General features: G+C 41.4%; 1 protein-coding gene across 1 annotated transcript in view; it reads left to right on the forward strand.

Annotated features, from left to right (window-relative positions):
• Positions 1-19349, forward strand: part of MYO3B (myosin IIIB) — a 262024-nt gene that overhangs the window by 114509 nt on the left and 128166 nt on the right. Inside the window, exons 18-20 of the mRNA XM_039913176.1 lie at positions 718-871; positions 2701-2789; positions 5965-6094. Of these exons, the coding sequence (XP_039769110.1) occupies positions 718-871; positions 2701-2789; positions 5965-6094 (373 nt within the window). The remainder of the gene's footprint in view (positions 1-717; positions 872-2700; positions 2790-5964; positions 6095-19349) is intronic.

Here is a 19349-nt window from a genome sequence, read left to right on the forward strand (position 1 = left end):
AAGGTCTAGATCCTTGTTTCTTTCAGCAGCTTACAGAGCACCTGCATGCGTTGAGCTCCACCAAGGAGTACAGTGTTGATGATCCAAAGCATTTTAAAGCATTCAATCACCTTGCTCCATCCTACCGCACCTCACTGCTCTCCTACTACAACCCAGCCCACACACTTCATTCCTCTAATCCATCCTACTCACTGTACCGTGATCTTGTCTATCTTGCCCCTGACCTCTCCCCAAATTCTGCCCCTTCTCTGGAACGTCCTCCCTCATCATATCCAGCAGACAGTTACTCTCCCCACCTTCAAAGCCGTAGTGATGGCACATCTCCTCCAAGAGACCTTCCCTGACTAATCCCTCATTTCCTCTTTTTCTACTCTCTGAGTCTCCCTGATTTGCTCCCTTTATTCATCCTTCCCTTAGCCCCACAATACCCATCTACATATCCATAATTTATCTATTTATATAAATGTCTGTCTCCCCCTCTACAGTCTGAGCTCATTGCAGGCAGGGAATGTGTTTACCAAGTCTCTCCCAACCACTTAGCACAATGCTCTACATACAGTAAGCACTCAATAAATGATTGATCTAAAAAATAAAGCCTAATCGTATGAATTTGTCCCATTAAATATTTGGGAGGTTCTTTCAAACACAGTGACTTCATGCAGAAAGAATCTGTTTTCAGTTCACTGCAATGGCTACTCATTCTGACTTCTCCTGTAGATGGAATATCAGAGCGAGGGAATTGATGCCTCAACAGTGGAATACGAAGACAACCGCCCTCTCTTGGATCTGTTTCTGCAGAAGCCAATGGGTCTGCTTTCTCTTCTGGATGAAGAAAGCCGATTTCCCCAAGCAACAGATCTGACTTTAGTTGGTATGGACCTGTGTGAAAGCTAGGAAATGACTAGCTCATATTTTGAGAGAACTGTGGCATCTGCTAGTTTATTGGCCAGCATGACCTGCTCTACATATTTGCATAGTCTTCAGCTAGTGTAGTTTAATACCATTCTGGTCTTGTTTTTTAATCCATTGACATTTACAATTAATGATGATGATCTCAACCGTCTATCTCTTGAGATAGGGATTCAAATGGTAGATTGACACCATTTCCAAAAGTTAAGTCAGCTGGCACCCCTATTGATATCCCTAACTGGGAATCCATCTGTATACCTTCTGAACTGCCAGGATGGAATCAATCTAGGATTATCTACTTCCCTTAGGCAGATTTCTTGTTCCAAGGCTAGTGCTTCCAACTAGTGGTGCTCAAACCACTGTTTTTGCCTCAAGGACTATCAGGCTGTTTAACTTCTTCATGCACCAGAGAGATGGAACATCTGACTTCAGATTCCTCACCCGCTTCAGCACTCCCAGGCTTTATCTCTCCCCCTATAAGGAACTCCATTTCACTTTAGGAAGTAAGAGGGAGGATAGAGGCAATTTACAAACTTATGTTTCATCCTTTCCAATGACTAGCTCATTAATTTACAGGGCTTGTGAGTTTACTCATATAGATGATGGTTCTTTGAAAATAAAAAAAGTACCATAAAAATGGCATGCTTAGGAAAAGCAAAAGGTAATGGAGAACACTTGGTAACATAACCGATGCTGTGAAAGAAGGCTGTGCTGTGGACTTCCAGGAGAAATGGCAGGTCAATTGTCATAGGCAGAGTACTGAAATATTTTCAAAACTGCCTAGCCTAATCCCCAGTGTTGAAAACATTCATTGTACTGTGGGAGCTGTGGTGAACTTAAAACTGGAGTGTTTCTAGGCTATCCCTTTTATGCAGAGGAACAGGTGTTATTGTTATTATTGCAGAGGATGGGATGCTGTTATTCTTTTTATTACAAATGTTCATTGAGCCCTTTTATTGTGCAAAATAATAGCACTGGAATTATATCAAGAAATCAATTAAGGCACAGTATCCAGCCCCCAGTCTAAGTTGGGGAGGAAAGACTCACAGTGATTATAATACAGGTGCTTTGAAATTAAGTTAAAATTCAGTGATAAAAAGACCTATGTTAAAATATACCAGTTAAATGGTACTGGAAGGGGACAGCTGTAACTACCACAGCTGACAAGCAGTCCCTGGTTAAGAACTGCTGCAACCACACCAGTGTTTGGAAAGCTTTATGGGCAAGCTTCATCACCCAGCTGCCACATACCCCCTTCAAATCACGCACTCCCTGCAACCTCCCAACATGTTCCTCAGAGACTTGGTAGCCAAGGGATTCTGAGCTTTGTGGTTCCTGGTTTCTGCCCTGTCACTGTTCCTGTGTGGAGATGAGCTTTGACTCCCTCAGGTGGGACAGGAGAGGCAGCCTAGCCATCAACCCCCTGAAGGTCCCTATGGTCCCTGGAGCAGCAGTGTCATGGAGGGTCCAGCCTGAGTGGTTTCTAGGTCAAAAGAGAGGGGAGAAGATGGAAGTTCGGGATGTTACGAGATGGGGTTTTCCTTCATGTTTGCAAAAGTACAAGAGGGTACCCCCTAAATTGTGCTGCCCATAAACCATGCCTTGTTGGCCTGCCAGTAAATCCTTAGGTAGATCTGATCTTTGCTATGTCAGGAGACTGAGGCTAATTTAATTCTTGCTGCTGAAACATTTTGTTACTCTGAACATGTTTGGCTAATTGGAGTTGGAAGCAGTTCTAGAGACCCTGAGTAATTATCTCTCTCTGTGCTTTTTTTTAAAAAAAAACAACAGATAAATTCGAAGATAATCTACGCTGCAAATATTTTTGGAGGCCAAAACGAGTGGAGCTGTGTTTTGGCATTCAGCACTATGCTGGAAAGGTAAAGAGAATCTGATTGTTATTAAATCTGAATTTGACAAGGGGTAAGTGGACGCATTATTGTGGCTGTGCAGATCATGAAATTGCTTGCATATTTCTATACTTTTTTATACTTGATGAATGTCTAATAGTAACTCACAGACTGCACAGTGGTATAGTTCACAAGAGTTGCCTCTGGCAGAGAAACAATTTCTCACAGGGGGTGGCCAACTGCAATCTGCCTCTTGCCTGAGGTCCTGCCTAGAAGTGACAGCTCTCCAGAGACAAAAACATATTACATCTCCTGGCAGTGTGTTTAGCTGGTAATGTTCACATTCTAAAGCAATTTGGAAACATGTATGCAGTGTGGGAGGGTTAATACCTTGATAAAATGATATGGTACCTCTTAAAATAGCATCACATTGCTTTAAATGTCTAATATCTGGAGACATTTAATTTAAGAAATTTCCTTTGCAGTCCAAATTTTTGCCACTATTATCCAAAACTAGAGAACTGTCACTTGGACATTTGCTATTCTCCCCACCCTGAACCCCACAGCATTTGTGTACACATCTTTAAATTATATATTATAAATTATTTATATTAATGTTTGTAAGCTTATTGAGGGCATAGAACATGTCTGCCAACTCTGTTGGGTTGTACTCTCCCAAGCATTAGTACAGTGTTCTGCACATAGTTAGCACTCAGTAAATAGAACTGATTGAGTTGTCGTAATGATTTCAGGAAAGTCTCCTTTGTTTTTTGCCTTGGAAATTGACATGATTAAAACACAAAACAATTTTTTATATAAATTATTTAAGATCACTTAGAGCTCAAGCACTGAATTATGTTTTGGGCACATTATAAGATATAGAAATTAATTTTATCTAATCTTGTGTTAAATGAAAAGGAAATTCCAACATAGGGTTTTCACTACCTCAGAAGTGTGTGTATTTTGGATTCTTGTTTTGAATTTGGCTTCACTTTCCACATTTCACTGAACTGTACTAATGTCCAAAGATGAATATAAAATTTCCTTGATAGGCAGGACCTGCTTTCTACCTCGGTAGATCCCTTCCACTCCCCACAAAAGCCAGTCCAGTGCTAGCCCAGTCCTGGGAAAATGGGTCAGGATCATATCCAGTGGATCATCTGTGGTGAGGAGTGAACTATGACATCTGGCCTGCCCTAACATTGTCTTAGCTGAGATCACTAGGAAGCAGCATGGCCTAGTGGAAAGGGCATGGGCCTGGGAGTCAGAGGATCTGGGTTTTAATCATAACTCCGCCACTTGTCTGCTGTGTGACTTTGGACAAATCCAAACTTGTCCAAAGTTGTCCAAAAAGACATTTGCTCTGTGCCTCAGTTACCTTATCTGTTAAATGGAGATTAAATCCCAATCCCTCGTACATAAACTGTGAACCCCCATGTGGGACCCAGACTGTGTCTAACCTAATGCTTAGAACAGTGCTTGGCACACAGTAATCTTTTAAAAAAGGCCATAATTATCATCATCCCCAGTCTCTCAGTCAGTTAATCAATTAATGGTATTTATTGAACACCTACTGTATGCCGAGCACTGTGCTAAGCAAAGTACAATAGAGTAGAATAGAGGTTTTGGGACTTAGAATCTAGATCTCTGCCTTCTGTATCTGTCCTGATTTTCTTGAATCTGTATCACTGCATAGCATCAAGTTTGGCACAGAGCATACTTTTAACAGGTACAGTAATTATTATTAATGTTACTATTTTTAATGATGTTTGTTAAGCATTGTACTAAGCCCTGGGGTAGATACAAGATAACCAGGTTGCAGTTATTATGTAAAAAATATTTTGGGATACTTGCAGTGCCCTATTGTATTGATTATTTGCCCTGAAATTTTGAAGTGACCTTCCAAATGGATAGTGGGTAAGCATTATACGTGTGACTGATGCAGGATTGATGGCTTTGTAGAGAAGCAGCGTGGCTCAGTAGAAAGAGCATGGGCTTGGGAGTCAGAGGTCATGGGTTCGAATACCGGATCTGCCACTCGTCAGCTGTGTGACTTTGGGCAAGTCACTTGACTTCTCGGTGCCTCAGTTACCTCATCTGTAAAATGTGGATTTAAGACTGTGAGCCCCACGTGGGACAACTTGATTACCCTGTGTCTACCCCAGCGCTTAGAACAGTGCTCGGCACATAGTAAGCGCTTAACAAATGACAAATGCCAACATTATTACATAGACATAATTTATTTTAATGTCTGTCTTCCCTTCTAGACTGTAAATTCCTTATGGGTAGGGAATGTGTCTGCCAAGTCTGTTGTATTGAACTCTCCCAAGTGCTTAGTCCAGTGCAGTAAGCACTCTCTAAATACCATTGATTGACTGATTTATCACCTCATTCTGGGTTCAAATCAGGATCTCTGGGGCCACCTTGAGCTCAACTTGCATGGACCCAAATCCCTAATTGAATCTGTAACCATCCTAGGTTCTTGGCATCTTCGTGAAGTACTCCCTGGAATAATACCTTACTTTGATTTTCTTTCAAATGCCTCTCACATCAATTTTCAGTTATCCTCCAAATCTCTGTCAGGCAGGTCAAGTTTTTATTCTCCATATTTTAAAGGTTAGGAAACTGAGGCACCGAGCAGTCAAATGATTTGAGCAAAGTCACACAGCTACTGGTCTGCCAGGACCCTGGAGCCGTTCTGGGGTCTGGCTCATCTCTTCCTCCTTTTGTGCCCAAGCCCACCCAGAAGCATTGTTTGCCACGTGTGGCTTCCCTGGAAGAGGAACAGTAATGTTCTTAAATGAATTTTCATGGCCTGAAGGGGTTAACACCCCTGCTGAAATACTAGACTATTAACTTCTCACCAGCAGGATCTGGCTTATGTTTCAGGTGCTTAAATATATTTTGTAATGATTTTCTCCCCCTTTATATTAAGACATGGTCTTCTGATACCCTAGATTTTTTTTCATATAAAGAATAATTTGACAAGATGTGAAGGTGAATTGAAGTGGCAAGAATGGTACATTCCCTGCATCTCTTTCCCCCACAGTCCAAAGTTAGAAAGCACAGCTGTTCCAGATTTAAAGTCTTTAGAGAGGTATATCCTGAGAGCGTTCTCTGCCACAGCTAATTTTTCAGTTTGCATAACTGGCTAACTTCGCTGGGGGCAAATAACTTTTTTTCTTCTTTACTGTTTCTAATTTAGGTTTTGTATGATGCCTTTGGCTTCCTTGAGAAGAACAGAGATACTCTTCCTGCTGACATAGTTGTCGTCCTCAGAACTTCAGAGAACAAACTTCTTCAGCAGCTCTTCTCTAGCCCTTTGACCAAAACAGGTATTCCTCTACTCATCTTGGCTAATATAGAAGTTGTCACTCAGGTGTCCTTCCATGTCCTTCACTTGCTGGAGGCTTTTGCCCCCTGAGCAACAGCATCCAAGCCCAGGCAAGATTTTCATCCCTGAGTGCAAAACAGAATAATTGGGGCCTAATGGAAAGAGTGTGGGCCTGGGAGTCAGAGGACCTGGGTACTAATCCCAGCTTCCCCACTTATCTGCTGTGTGACCTTGGGCAAGTCACTTCACTTCTCTGTGCCTCAGTTACCTCATAAAGCTGTGAGCCTCATATGGGACATAGCCTGTGTCCAACTTGATTATCGTGTTTCTGTCTACCCCAGGGCTTAGTACAGTGCCTGACACATAGTAATTGCTTAACAAATACATAAAAAATATTCAGAACTCTAAAACTAGCTTTTGAACTGGCATTCAGTTTGTGAGAATTCTCAGTGCAACCTAAGTCAGTAAGGGTAGTTTGAATGATTTACCATGTGATCTTTGAATCTCTAGTCGTTGTCACTTTTTCTACCAGTAAGAGTTTTGTCTCTGCCCCTTTCATTAACCTCCCCCCCACAATTTAAAAAAAAAGTACCATAGTTTACTCGTAACTGAAGGTGGTGCTGTTAACTGGTCTAGATAATTTGAAAACTGGTCATCTCGGTTAACCATGAGTTGCACAGGGCAATAATGTCTACTACTGAACTGCACGAGTTGGAAATTCTGTGACTAATAGGTCATCTGGGCAATCACCTCTACCACAGGTCACGCCTCAACTTCCCTCATTCACCATTCTGGTATCTAATAGCCCTCACTGGCAGAAAATGATTCTTTAGAGCTAGTTGCTGCAGTTTAAACCTGAGTCCTATTGGCAAAGCCACAGAAAACAGATATGTGAATACTTATAATGTGTTCTTCTATAGAGAAATGTTAAGAGCCACTAGAGGATTTGGGCTCCAAAATAATGTTTGATTTCCTTCCTTCAAAATACAGATCAAAGGGTCATTTTGTGAACTATGATAAAATCTCACAAAGCTTATTGGCTCTGTGCTCCTGAAAATGCCCTGTCCTATATATTTGTGAGGCATTCAGAAATAAGAGAATTTTATTTCCTATCATCTTAGTGTGTGAAGGTACTTGGGAACCTCAGATTCTATTTCCCACTGCCTCAGATTCAGAAAACTTGTTTTCCCAAGTGGCAGATGGACCCTGGCTTCCCTATAGCCCATCTCCTGCCCAGTGTTCAGTACTGAAGGAGTCCTCTGCCCATGCTCTGTCAACTAGGCCAAGCTGTTTCTCTATACCTCAGTCTCATCTGCCTCACCATCAATGCCTTGTCCATATCCTCCCTCTGGCCTGGATCTCCCTCCCCCTTCATAAATGCTAGTCCACCACTCTCCCCATCTTCAAAGCCTTATTAAAATCACGTCTCCGAGAGCCTTCCCTGTCTAAGATTTCATCTCCTCTGCTCTCTCTTCTTTCTGCATTGCCTCTACACTTGGATCTGTCCCCCTTTGAGTTCTTGATATCACCCTACTTTCAGCCCCACAGCATTTATGTACATATCCATAATTTATTTTAATGTCTGTCTCCCCCTCTAGTTCGCAAACTCACTGTGGACAGGGAACTAATCTACCAACTGTTCTATTATACTCCCCCAACCACTTAGTACAGTGTTCTGCACACAGTAATTGCTCAATAAATATGATTGTTTCAACTCTATTGTACTTTCCTAAGTGCTTAGTACAGTGCTCTGCTTGCATAAATGCTCAGTAAATACTATTGATTGATTGACTGAATAAGACCCGCAGTCTGGATTATTGCTTTATCTCAGCAACAAAAGAAGGTTCTATTCCATCCTTAGCATTTCTCAAGTCCAGTAATAGGATGGGCAGCAGTGGTCCTCCCTCCAGTCCTTCCCTGCCACCCACCGGAGAGAAATCCTAGCGTTTCCTCTGGGAGGATGCAGCAGCAGCCGTAGACGGCCAAGAGGCCAATTTCAGAACCAGTTCTATGGGATTTTTAGATGATCAATTGAGTGATTTCTGCTTTCTGGCAAAGAATAATTAGAAATGAGGTTAAATGTAGTCTAGCTGAATTTGGTTCTTGGAACCATCTCAGCGTGGCTTAGTGGAAAGAGCCCGGGCCTGGGAGTCAGAGGTCATGAGTTCTAATCCCAGCTCCGCCACTTGTTTGCCGTGTGACCCTGGGCCAGTCATTTAACTTCTCTGTGCCTCAGTTCCCTCATCTGTAAAATGGGGATTGACTGTGAGCTCCATGCGGGACAACCTGATTATCTTGTTTCTACCCCAGTGCTTAGAACAATGCTTGGCACATAGTAAGGGCGTAACAAATGCCACCATTATTATTATTAAATATAAGAAAAATGTCAAAAGTTCATTTTTAGTTTCTTTCAGCAAAATAGCACCTTTGCCCTAATGAACACTAGGTGGTGCTATCCAAGAAGTAAGAGTGAATTTGAAGCCTTGATACTAATGACTGACGAGAGATCAAATTTAATTGCTTAAATTAAATTTAAAATTTCACTGACTGGAATCTGCATCCCAAAAGTTGGTGAAAAATGTAAGACAGGAAAGAAAGTTTTTTTAAAAATTATTTTTTAGCCAGTCAGTTTATTATTCCTCAGTCTCATGTTAGGTGAAGCAGTTTCCCTCCAACCAGTTAACTTCATTTTTGTCATATTTAAAAGCATAAATTAGCATTATAAAATTAAAACTGCAATTTATTTTTTAAAGAGTTCTTTTTCTCTTCACCATAAACTAAAAGTTTTTGTTTTGATTAAGACATTATAGAGATCTTTCAACCTCATGCCTCAATTTGGAACCTTTGGCATAGTCTACATATTGAGACTACATGATGAACTTCTAGATTTTAAGAACACTCCCATAAATGAAACTTTCAGAATGGGTATAGTAAATTATCTGATTGAAAGGAGGCAGATTTTTGTTGAAATTGCCAATTGTTGTTTCAGGAATTTGTAATTATTTTAAGGTGTAGTTTTACATATTCACTTTTACCATTTAAGTCTATCAGTTTGGCACTGGAAAAGGCTCAACAATGGCTGCTTTTACAGTGTGTCCCAAGTACCCCCACTTAATTAATCTCTTTCAAATCAATCTGTTTTAAAGATAAATTACTCTTGTGTGCAGTGTGTGAAGGCACACAGCCTGAGCTTTAGCCCTTTTCCAGACATCAATTCAAACCATTGTCACCCATCTGTGCCAGTCAATCAATCAATCAATGAATGGTATTTATTGTGTTTAGAGTACTGTAATAAATTCTTAAGAAAGTACAGTACAGCAGAGTTGGTAGACACAATTGTCATTTTTTTGAAAGTCATAACATAAATGGGATTTGGATGAAGTTGCAGTAGGGTCAGAAAATTAAAATTTTATTGAGCTCCTTGTTAAACTTATAAAATCATTATTCGATTGCTTTTCCCAGTTAAATTCAAAATAATCACAAAAGTCCGAAGTATTTAATACAGCTCTAAATTTCCTGATCTTCCTGAAATAATATATTTCAAGAGCTTTACCAGGTTGAGCAGCCTTAACACCACCAATTGAGCTCACTAGCATTTAACCCAAAACCTGAGGAAGTTTTCTTATTGCTCTGAGTAAATGCTAATTTGGAACTTGCTGATCTTTTCCTTCAGAATTTCATAAACCTCAGCTTTCAAACAATCCAGGTAATTGATCTTGGAAACATATGAATTGGGCATGGTCAGATCTTAATCAGTCTCGGAATGAAATGAAAGCCAAGACAAACTATATTTTGAGAAGAGTCAAAGCTGCTGATAACAAGTGACAAATGACTTGGTACTTACCTCAGAATTGCTTTTAAAACTCTTTACACTTGTGTTCTCACATGTCTTTCTCCCCAGCACTTTTCCCACAGGAACAACTATGGGAAGGAGTAGTGCTGGTTTTTGTGTACCCTGACCAATGACCCCCCCTCATCTATGCACTCACCTCCCCCTTCCATTCCCATTTTCTACTCCCAACTTCTCCAGTGAGTGGTGACAATGCCTGCTGGTTCAATGATTGGGAAGTATTGATAGAGGTAGAAAATTGTACCTTTTACTCTAGCTCCTTGTGGACACTTAGCCTTCCTTATCCACCTTCCCCTTTCTCCCAGCAGTGAGGTAGGGATGCCGTTATTTTCTCCTACCCAACCTTTTATCACATGCCACAACTTTAGCGTGGCAGTATCCACCCAGGTTATTTGGAGTCCCCCCAAACTCCGACCATCAGCCCTGTGCTTTTCTGTCTTCTGGTTTGACCAAATGCACAGCTATAAACTTCTCCTGCTCTCTTCTCTTCTGTAAACCTGCCATTCAGTGGTGACTGGTATGTAATATTTCCCCAAGAGGAAGATACCAGTAAGATGGAGTGAGGCACTAAATCTTGGGCATAAGGCCAGTGTGTCCATTTTAGAGCTGACAGGAAGACCACAGCCTCTTGAAGAAACACTGTAATGTGTAGTTATAGACTTTGATTCCAGATGGTATCTTTCTGATCCCCTTACATCCTGCCCATCCCAGAGTACTGAAAAGGTTAAAGAAATGGAGAATGATTTCATGAGACATGGGGTCATAAAGAGACATGGCTCCTCCTGAATTTATGCAGCCGGCTGAGTGGTTTCTTTCTGCTGGTGCAGAAAGTTCAGCCTGTGGTGGAAACGCACATCTCTTGGGCATGCTCTGATTTCCAGGATTCTCAGGGGTGAGCAGGTAAGTGTTAGCAGCTGGACTCTGTCTCTCTTTTACTGTTTCCTTTTTCATGTGCCAAGTCACCTTTCGTCTTCTGCTGCGCAAATTCAAATGCAGCAACATTTCCTATATAGAAAGGGAGTAGAGTTTGCTGAATGGTATTTGTGTGAAAGTCTGAGATGTGAAGACCAGGAGTCTTCACCCAAGGCTTTTCAAACCCTGAAAAGGGATTGCATCTTAGCAGTTCTTTCCGTTACCCTTAAACTTAAGAAATATCGAAGTAAGAAGGGTGGTTTAGAAAGAAACCGAAAAGTACAACCCCTTCTGAGATCTTTTGCCTTCTAGGTTTTGGTTCTCAGTTTGGGCTTTGGAAAGTGAGATCGTGCCTTGGCATTTCTGTGCCTATGACACAGACCCTGCTTCCTTTAGAGCCTCACCTTTCTTCACCCTCCTGGTTCTATTTTGTGTAACTTGGAACCAAGGCACATCATCTTGTCACTTTCTTCCTCCCAGCTGTCTATTTTAGAATGGCTGCCCATCTGGCCAATTTTCCAGAGGGGATGGGCTGATGGGAGCAGGCCCACCCCCACCTCCCAGCCTCAAGTGTCTGCACCCCCTGCTCCCCTGCAGCTGCACTGCAGCACTTTAAAACCTCTAATGACATTTCTACCATTCTACCAGAGAAGCCTAAAAGTCAGGTTGAGGAGGCTGGAGAAATGAAATATCAGAAACTCCTCTGAGGATTAAGTAAAGTTTGGCTTTGCTACAGATCAAGGGGAACTTAGTGGGTGGTTTCTTTTTTTTTTTTTTGGTTCGAGCCAAATTAGCTATTGAGGATCCTTGTTCGCTGTTCAGTGGAAGAAGATGCTTGAGCTGAAATTTAAAAGTTAATTAAGTGAAGTGTGAATTCTGTCTTTCTTTCCTGGTCCAAAGCCCTTTAGCATCTTTGACTGGGGCAAGAAGTGACTGTTGTCCCTAGTGTCCTTGTTTCTCTAGTCTCTGTAGTGCCATCAGTGATGAAACAGCTGGTTGGGTCTATTCTGAATGTGGGGTACGTTTTGTCCAAAGTGCTTCACAATTGAAGTTTCCCTTCTCCATTTGGGACTGCCTCTCATGCTACTAGATCAGCAAATGCATCTGGCAAGATCTGCTGATGTGACAAGGGTTCCAGTGAGCATTTAGGACCTACTGAGTCTCAGTAATGGGTGGAGGCTGATGGGCCATCAGCTCCTGAGAGCCAGGTGGGATAAGGAAACTTTAGTGTCCAGGGATCAGGACATTTTGGGGACCGTTTGAAAAAGCCAGATTCTTCGTCTTAAATGTTCTTTTCTTTTTTACCTTAATGAGATGCAGGTCTCACTTGTAAGCAGCATGGCTTGGTGGAAACAGCATGATCTTGGGAGTCAGAGGACGTGGACTCTAATTCTAGCTCCACCACTTCTCAGCTGTGTGACTTTGGGCAAGTCACTTCACTTCTCTATGCCTCAGTTCCCTCATCTGTAAAATGGCAATTGTCTTTGAGCCCCATATGGGACAACCTCATTACCTTGTAACTACCCCAACCCAGCGTTTAGAAGAGTGCTTGGCACATAGTAAGCGCTTAACAAATGCCATCATTAGTATTATTATTACCCACCAAGACCCCACTTATCTCTCCTGTCTAAAATATCTTTTGCTCCCTGAATTCAGAGGAGGTCTACTGAGCAAAATAGAGCTTCTCTCCTGCAGGTAAGCTGTACCTATCTCCCCGATCCTTGATATTTTGCAGACATAAAGCTTCACCTACAGATTGATTTCTGTGGTAAAGTAAGAAATCTTTGGTCCTGCCCATCTGTCTTGCCATCAACACCGGAGGCTTTAATCTGACCTTCCTTCTTGGTTGCACCCCCTTTTCTTGTTGGGTCTTCTGCTTTTGAGGTCTTATGAAAAATGGGGAATTTAAATCAAATCAGGGTAGATCTGGTCATAGAATAGACTGCTCAATTATTAAAAGTACAGTTAAAACAGTGGGTTCGGGAAGAAGGAATAGAGTGAGCCTGGGAGTAGTAGATAAACAAAGCAGATATGTAAAAAGCCAGGATAGCCATATAGCTGGAGGGGAAGGGACAGATGCAAGAAATGTTGCAGAGAAGCAGTGTAGTCTAGTGGAAAGAGCACGGGTCTGGAAGTCAGAAGACCTGGGATCTAGTCTCAACTCTGCCACTTGTCTCCTTTGTGACCTAGGGCAAGTCACTTCACTTCTCTGTGCCTCAGTTACCTCATCTGTAAAAGAGGGATTAAGACTCTGAGCCCCATGTGGGACTTGGACTGTGTCATACCTGATGAGCTTGTAGCTACCCCAGTGCTTAGTACAGTTCCTGGCACATAGCACTTAACAAATACCATTAAAAATAAAAGAAGGAACTGGCAGGAACTAGCAATGTGAGTGTGAGAGTTACAGCATGGAGTTAAGATGCTGGCAGAACTGTTTACCTTATCAGAAGCACTGTGACTCCTTAGTTTCAGTGGTTGATGTCTTCAGTGTCAGAATCAGACTGAATTCACCAGACTGAACATTAGAACTTTAAAACTCCTAGAGGAATAGCTCCAGGAGACCTGGACTCAGGACTCAGAACATTAATATTCTTTCAACTGATGTCCATTGACAGATCAAAAAACAATAGAGTACATTATTGCAGTTAAATATTGCATCAGCATTGATTGTTGGATCCCCCCCAAGAGGCTTTCTATAAGCAAACATAGCAAGCAAGTAACTGAAGTGTGACCTGTAACTAACTGTGCAGCTAAGTTTACCCATCAAGGCCCCTCTTCTCCAAACAAAGCATGATACTATAGACCAGAAGTGGGCAATTATTTTGACTTCTCAGATTTTGAAGTGTACAGAAATTGTCATTGAGGCACCACCATGGGAAGTGGCTTGTGGATCAGAGAGACAGACTTGAAGGGGAAAAAGAAGAGGTAGAACAAACACTCCCCGATGCAGCCGATTGAGGCAGCAATCCCCACACACTGTTGCTCTTGGGGTTACTAGAGGAACTGAGCCAGCTTCCACTGACTAGAGGAGAGGTTGGATACTGCCTAGCTACCCCAGTGCAGTGCCAGCCTGGTCTCACTGGGGAAGGGCAAACCAGGCATTATCTCCTTTTCCTCAGGTAAACAAAGTGTCTGTTGATGCTCTCGGCTTCTGAATCAGGCATGTGGCGCACACAAAAGCTGCCTGTTATGGGCACATCAACCAACAGCCCCAGAAAAACTCCACGCATCTTTGGCACCTCCCTTGTTGACAGTGTTTTGCCCTTCACTGGTGCAAGTCTGGGTTTCGCCTTTTCAGGTTTCCAGGCTGCAGGCGTCGATTGATCCATTCTCACTGACCAGGGCATTAATTCCAGTTTCTGAAATGTTGGCTTTCAGCTTTCTAGAGTTTAAGTAGCTTAGATCCTCCTTTTCACTTTAAAATTCCACCTGCAGTTTTCTTCTGCCAGTCTCTGAATGTTTCAAGTCATTTTACTGTGGGATCTCTTTCTTGAGGCTCATGGACAGGGAATGTGTCTGTTAAATAGCCCTCTCCCAGGAGCTTAGTACAGTGCTCTGCATACAGTAAGTGCTCGACAAATACAACTGATGGATTGATTGAAGTCCCTGACCTGCTTAGTTTTGGGGAATTTCACTTTCAGAAAGGATTCATTTGGGGAGGAGGGGAAGACGACTAAAGGGTATTGGAAATTGAGGTGTGAATATAAGAAAGCCTGCAGCCAGCCAAACAGGGCCAGGAAGACTGAGGGGCAAATTGGGGAGAGTATGCAATATCATCCCGTGTTTTCACTCTGCTTTGCAAAGGGGAGGACATGCTTCAGAGAAACAGGGTCTTAGGAGCAGCAACACCTACTCCTTGCTAGATTGGCTGTTTGTTCAGCTAAACACCCAGTAGTCCAATTTTCAGCTGCTCTGTCCCAGGTGTTTTTATGTCCAGTGGTGTCATTTTAAGCACCAGCTTCCCTCCACCTTCACTTTTTCAGCCGAGTTCCAAGGCTCAAATATGGTGCCCACGCTCAGGGGCACCTGGGAGGGGAATGCAATGGCTATGGACAAAATTGAGGCTCCAGGCTTCCTCCAGAGGCATGCTGTCGGTTCTGCAGATGTCTAAAAAGGCTTTGTATGGTGTCTTTATTTAACATTTCCAAGTCTGTGCAGTACAAATAACAGTGCTTTGCACATAGTAAGCACTTAAAAATGCCATCATTATTTATATGGTGCCTCTGTTATTTCTAGGCTATGAAGAAGATCAGGGATTGACCCTCCCAAGCCCTGAATTCTTCCAGCCCATTGAAAAAGCCAAAAAACACATGCACACACTCACATGCATCGACTCACGCTTGCACACAAACATACACGGGCAAGTACATACACATGCATACCTGCACACTCCAGAACTAAAAGAGCTCTGATAAAGGCCCGGAAGGTCTGCAGAAGTTTCCATTCTTGGCCTCAGTGTCCAACACTCTCTGTAAAGAAATGATTATTTTGGCCTTTATTGTGAATGCACCGTCAGTTCTGCTATTTCTACACAAGCAGAAAAAGAGGTGATTAATATTTAGGTTTTTTTACCTCCCCCCACAAAGCATAGGTGATTGGCCCTTTTAAAATAAAGAAAAAATTAAAAAATATTAATAAGTAGAAATGTAAAGCTGCAATAAAACTTGTTTTTAAAGAGGTTTTAAAATAACTTCTAAAGAATTCATTTATTGTCTTACTATTGTTTTATCTTCTGTAAAGTATGCCCAGTATCTTCCCCCAAGCTCATTTAGTTTCTATAATTTTAAAATGTACATACCAATTTTTATGTTCAAGTAGCAATTTCATTTTGTGCCATTTTGTTTCTCTGTAGCATCAGTGTCAAAAATCAACAATTGCAGCAACTCTTGTTTTATCAAATGGTCAAAAATAAAGGAAAAGCAAACTAATTCCCTTGGCTGACATCCTAGCTCTTCACTGAAATATGTTTCCATTTAAGATTAAAGGTTCTTTCCTTTTCATTCCACAACTCATATTGAAGAGAAGGACTCAAAAGCCATTTACAGTTTATTAATTCATTCAGCTATAAAATCTATTTTTAATGGGACTTTATTTGTCAGGCCGTTTTTTTACTTCTAAAAGATAACTGCAGGCACTTTAAATGAAATGAATTAGAAACAAAGCCATTATAATTATAATCTCTCTACTTAGAGATGGATCAAAACTTAACATTTTTCCAAGAATTTGGGTCAAGTTAATAGAAACTATATTTTCCCTTTAAAACACAAGAGGCTTTTCCTGCTTCTAACTGTCTGGCCCATATGTTAAAAGCATATAAAAGTTAATCGTTTTTGCTTTGCTGCCAGTGTGTTGTGTGCAAAGAGGCTTTAAACCACAGCTGGGCAACGTAACAATTGTGAACTTTACTGGATTGCAGATGTGGGACATCAGTAAACTAAATTAAGTGAAGCTTAACTGAACTTTGGATTTGGGGCAGATAGAGTAGGGAGAGGGGGAAGGAAAGAAGGAGAGAGAGTTTGATTTAGTAGTTTGTGTTTGCCCACCTTCTTTTCAGAAATTTTTCTGTGGCCTCTGTTTCCCCATAATACTGTGATTCTTCTCCACTACGGGGAAACTCTGTAATCTTCAACCTGTAAAAATTGAGGAGAGTTTGCTTTGTTGGTACAAACATGGTAGGCTGTGAAAAACCCTTTTTTTAAAATAGTATTTGTTAAGTGCTTACTATGTGCCAGGCACTGTACTAAGATCTGGGGTAATTACAAGCTAATTAGGTTGGACACAGACAATGTCCCACATGCGGCTCACAGTCTCAATCCCATTTTACACATGAGGTAACTGAAGAATGGAGAAGTTAAGTGACTTTCCCAGGGTCACACAGCAGAAAAGTGGCAGAGCCAGGATAGAACCCAGGTCCTTCTGGCTTCCGGGTCCATGCTCTATCCACTGGGCCAGGCTGCTGCTTGGTAACAGCAAGCAGCTGGTAGATTAAAAAAAAACTTTCAATATTTTTGACATGTTAAATTATTTTCTAATTATATACACAAATGTAATACCGTGATAAGTGGAAATAAGCATAAAGATAATGGTCACACAATCCCTCCCACTTCCTTGAAAATAAAAACTCATCTACCTTCTCTCCTGATTTACCCAGCACCACTAGCATCAGAGTGATCAAAGGTAGTCTGTGCATGCCCTCAGGATTGTGCATTAGTCTCTTTGACCACACCCATGTACTTTGAGAGGATCAGTACCCTTGTTATAGAGGATGCAGAGGCTGAGTAGAAGCATGTGGGAGATAGTATTGGGGATTGTGGGAGAATTTTTTAATGTACACCAATATAAATGCCTAATTTCTGAAATACTGTCTTATCCTGTTATTAATTTGTAAGCTTCATTTAGACAGGAATGTGATTTTGTTGTACTTTCCTAAGCATTTAGTACAGTGTGTCATATCCAGTAATAAACACCATTCCGACTAATGTATTCTATTCAGCAAATAAGCACCTTGTGCTAACAAACTGGAGATTGTTTACATCTATGCCTTTTTCTAATGCTAAATTGAGATGGGCATTAATAACCCTATTCAAGGCAGTTAAAATACCTCGAAGGTTGAGGAGAAGAGGGAGAAAGGTGGAATTAGTTTGTTGAGGGCAGATGTCAGACAACTCTGTTGGATTGTACTGTTCCCAAGCAGTTAGTTCAGTGCTCTGCATAAAGTAAGTGCTCAATAAATACCATTGACTCAGCCAAAGTAAACTTCGAAGGCTTTCTGGAAGTTAAAGAGTGTTGTTGGAAATACTGGCACTAAAATTCAGTAACCTTATGGCCACAGAGGAATTCACGCTATGACCTAAGGCAAAAATCTTTGACCAAAATCTCATGGTGATTTATTGTATTATTTTCCTTTTAAACAGACACCAATATTTAAATACCCTCAGTTGTTCCATAACATGTGTTTTCACTACCCCTTTTGGAGAGAACAGTTCTGGGGAATTGGGGACTGTGCTTCCAACAATAATGTCAGAAAAAAATGGTTGTATGCATGCCCAGGGACTGATCAAGGCACGCATACAATAATGCAAGTTTTCCTTAGTGCAGGACACATCAGAAACATAGCCCTACCATTATAGAACTGAAAAGAAGCGTGGCCTAGTGGATAGAGTGTAGGCCTGGAAGTCAGAAGGACCTGGGTTCTAATCCCAGCTCTGCCACTTGTCTGCTCTGTGATCTTGAGCAAGTCACTTAATTTTTCTGGGCCTCACATCTCTTAAATGGGAATTAAGACCATGGGACATGCCTGGGGGACATGGACTGTATCCAACCTGATTTGATTGTATCTACCCAGTGCTTAGTAAAGTGCCTGGCTCATAGCAAGTGCTTAACAAATACCATTTTAAAAAATGAGCATTTTGGTATCACTAATTAATAAGCCTGGCAGCAGCTTTACTTTTGTTATTGTATTTGTGTAAATTCATCAGGTTTTTCTGTAAAAAGTGTAAAGGAATGGTTTCTTTTCCATGAGTGGACCTGTCATCCCTACCTGCCAACTAATTTATCCTTTAATCAGGGGTTGTTGGGAAACATGAATGGGTATTATGTAAATCTCTTTGCATGTTGATGAAGAACAATGTCAGTTATGAACTTTGATTAAAAAAAAAAAGGATCCTTGAACTTCAATATTCAGCATAGATACCGACTTTTCATTTTGAATACAGGGGCAAAAACAAAAAGTCAGGACTTTTGTGGAAAGAGCATATAATATTAGTAGCAACATTTATTGAACACCAATCCATTTGGTGTAGGGCACTGAATTAGAAACTTGAGAAATTCAGGTTGAGGATGGGGCTTAAGAATGGCAGGAAATCCTCTTTTTCTTGCTTGAAACTTTCGGAATCTCTCAGCTCTTGCTGGAGGCCTGGGATGATTGAAGCTGGGAGTCCAAACCAAAAGATTATGGGGGTGAAAAAAGTGGATACCCTTCTCCACTTATAGACCTAAGGAGGCTACAGCCCCTATGTCACCTAAGGATTTTATGACACCAGAGAGTGTCTCTGACTCCTTGGGGAACAGAGACAGATGAGAGGTTATGTGAAATAGAGAAGTGGGTGAGCCTGTGGAGCTACATGCTTTTTTGAGAATGCAAACTTATTTCTTGGTCATTTCCCAGTGGAAAATCACTGTGGGGAAAGTCCCCAATTGACCCTGAATTGACCCCCCCAAACCATAGCATCACCATCCTTTCCTTCCCTCCCTTTTTTCCCCCATCCCCTTCTGAGTTCACCACTATCCAGCTTCCATAATCCGCGGAAACCTCCCCTACAAAATAAATACATTAAAATATTAAGAAATATAAAACATTTAGTTTTATGTAGGTCAGATAAATAATTTAGTATGTTGGACTTTCAGAGTGTTCCAACAACTTCAGTGGTGACTATGGGTTTGCTTTGGAATAATTTGCTTACAGTTTCAAATTGTCTGGTGTACATTAGGTGGT

The sequence above is a fragment of the Ornithorhynchus anatinus genome, chromosome 9 (assembly GCF_004115215.2).
Source record: "Ornithorhynchus anatinus isolate Pmale09 chromosome 9, mOrnAna1.pri.v4, whole genome shotgun sequence".
In the NCBI taxonomy this organism is placed as follows: domain Eukaryota; kingdom Metazoa; phylum Chordata; class Mammalia; order Monotremata; family Ornithorhynchidae; genus Ornithorhynchus; species Ornithorhynchus anatinus.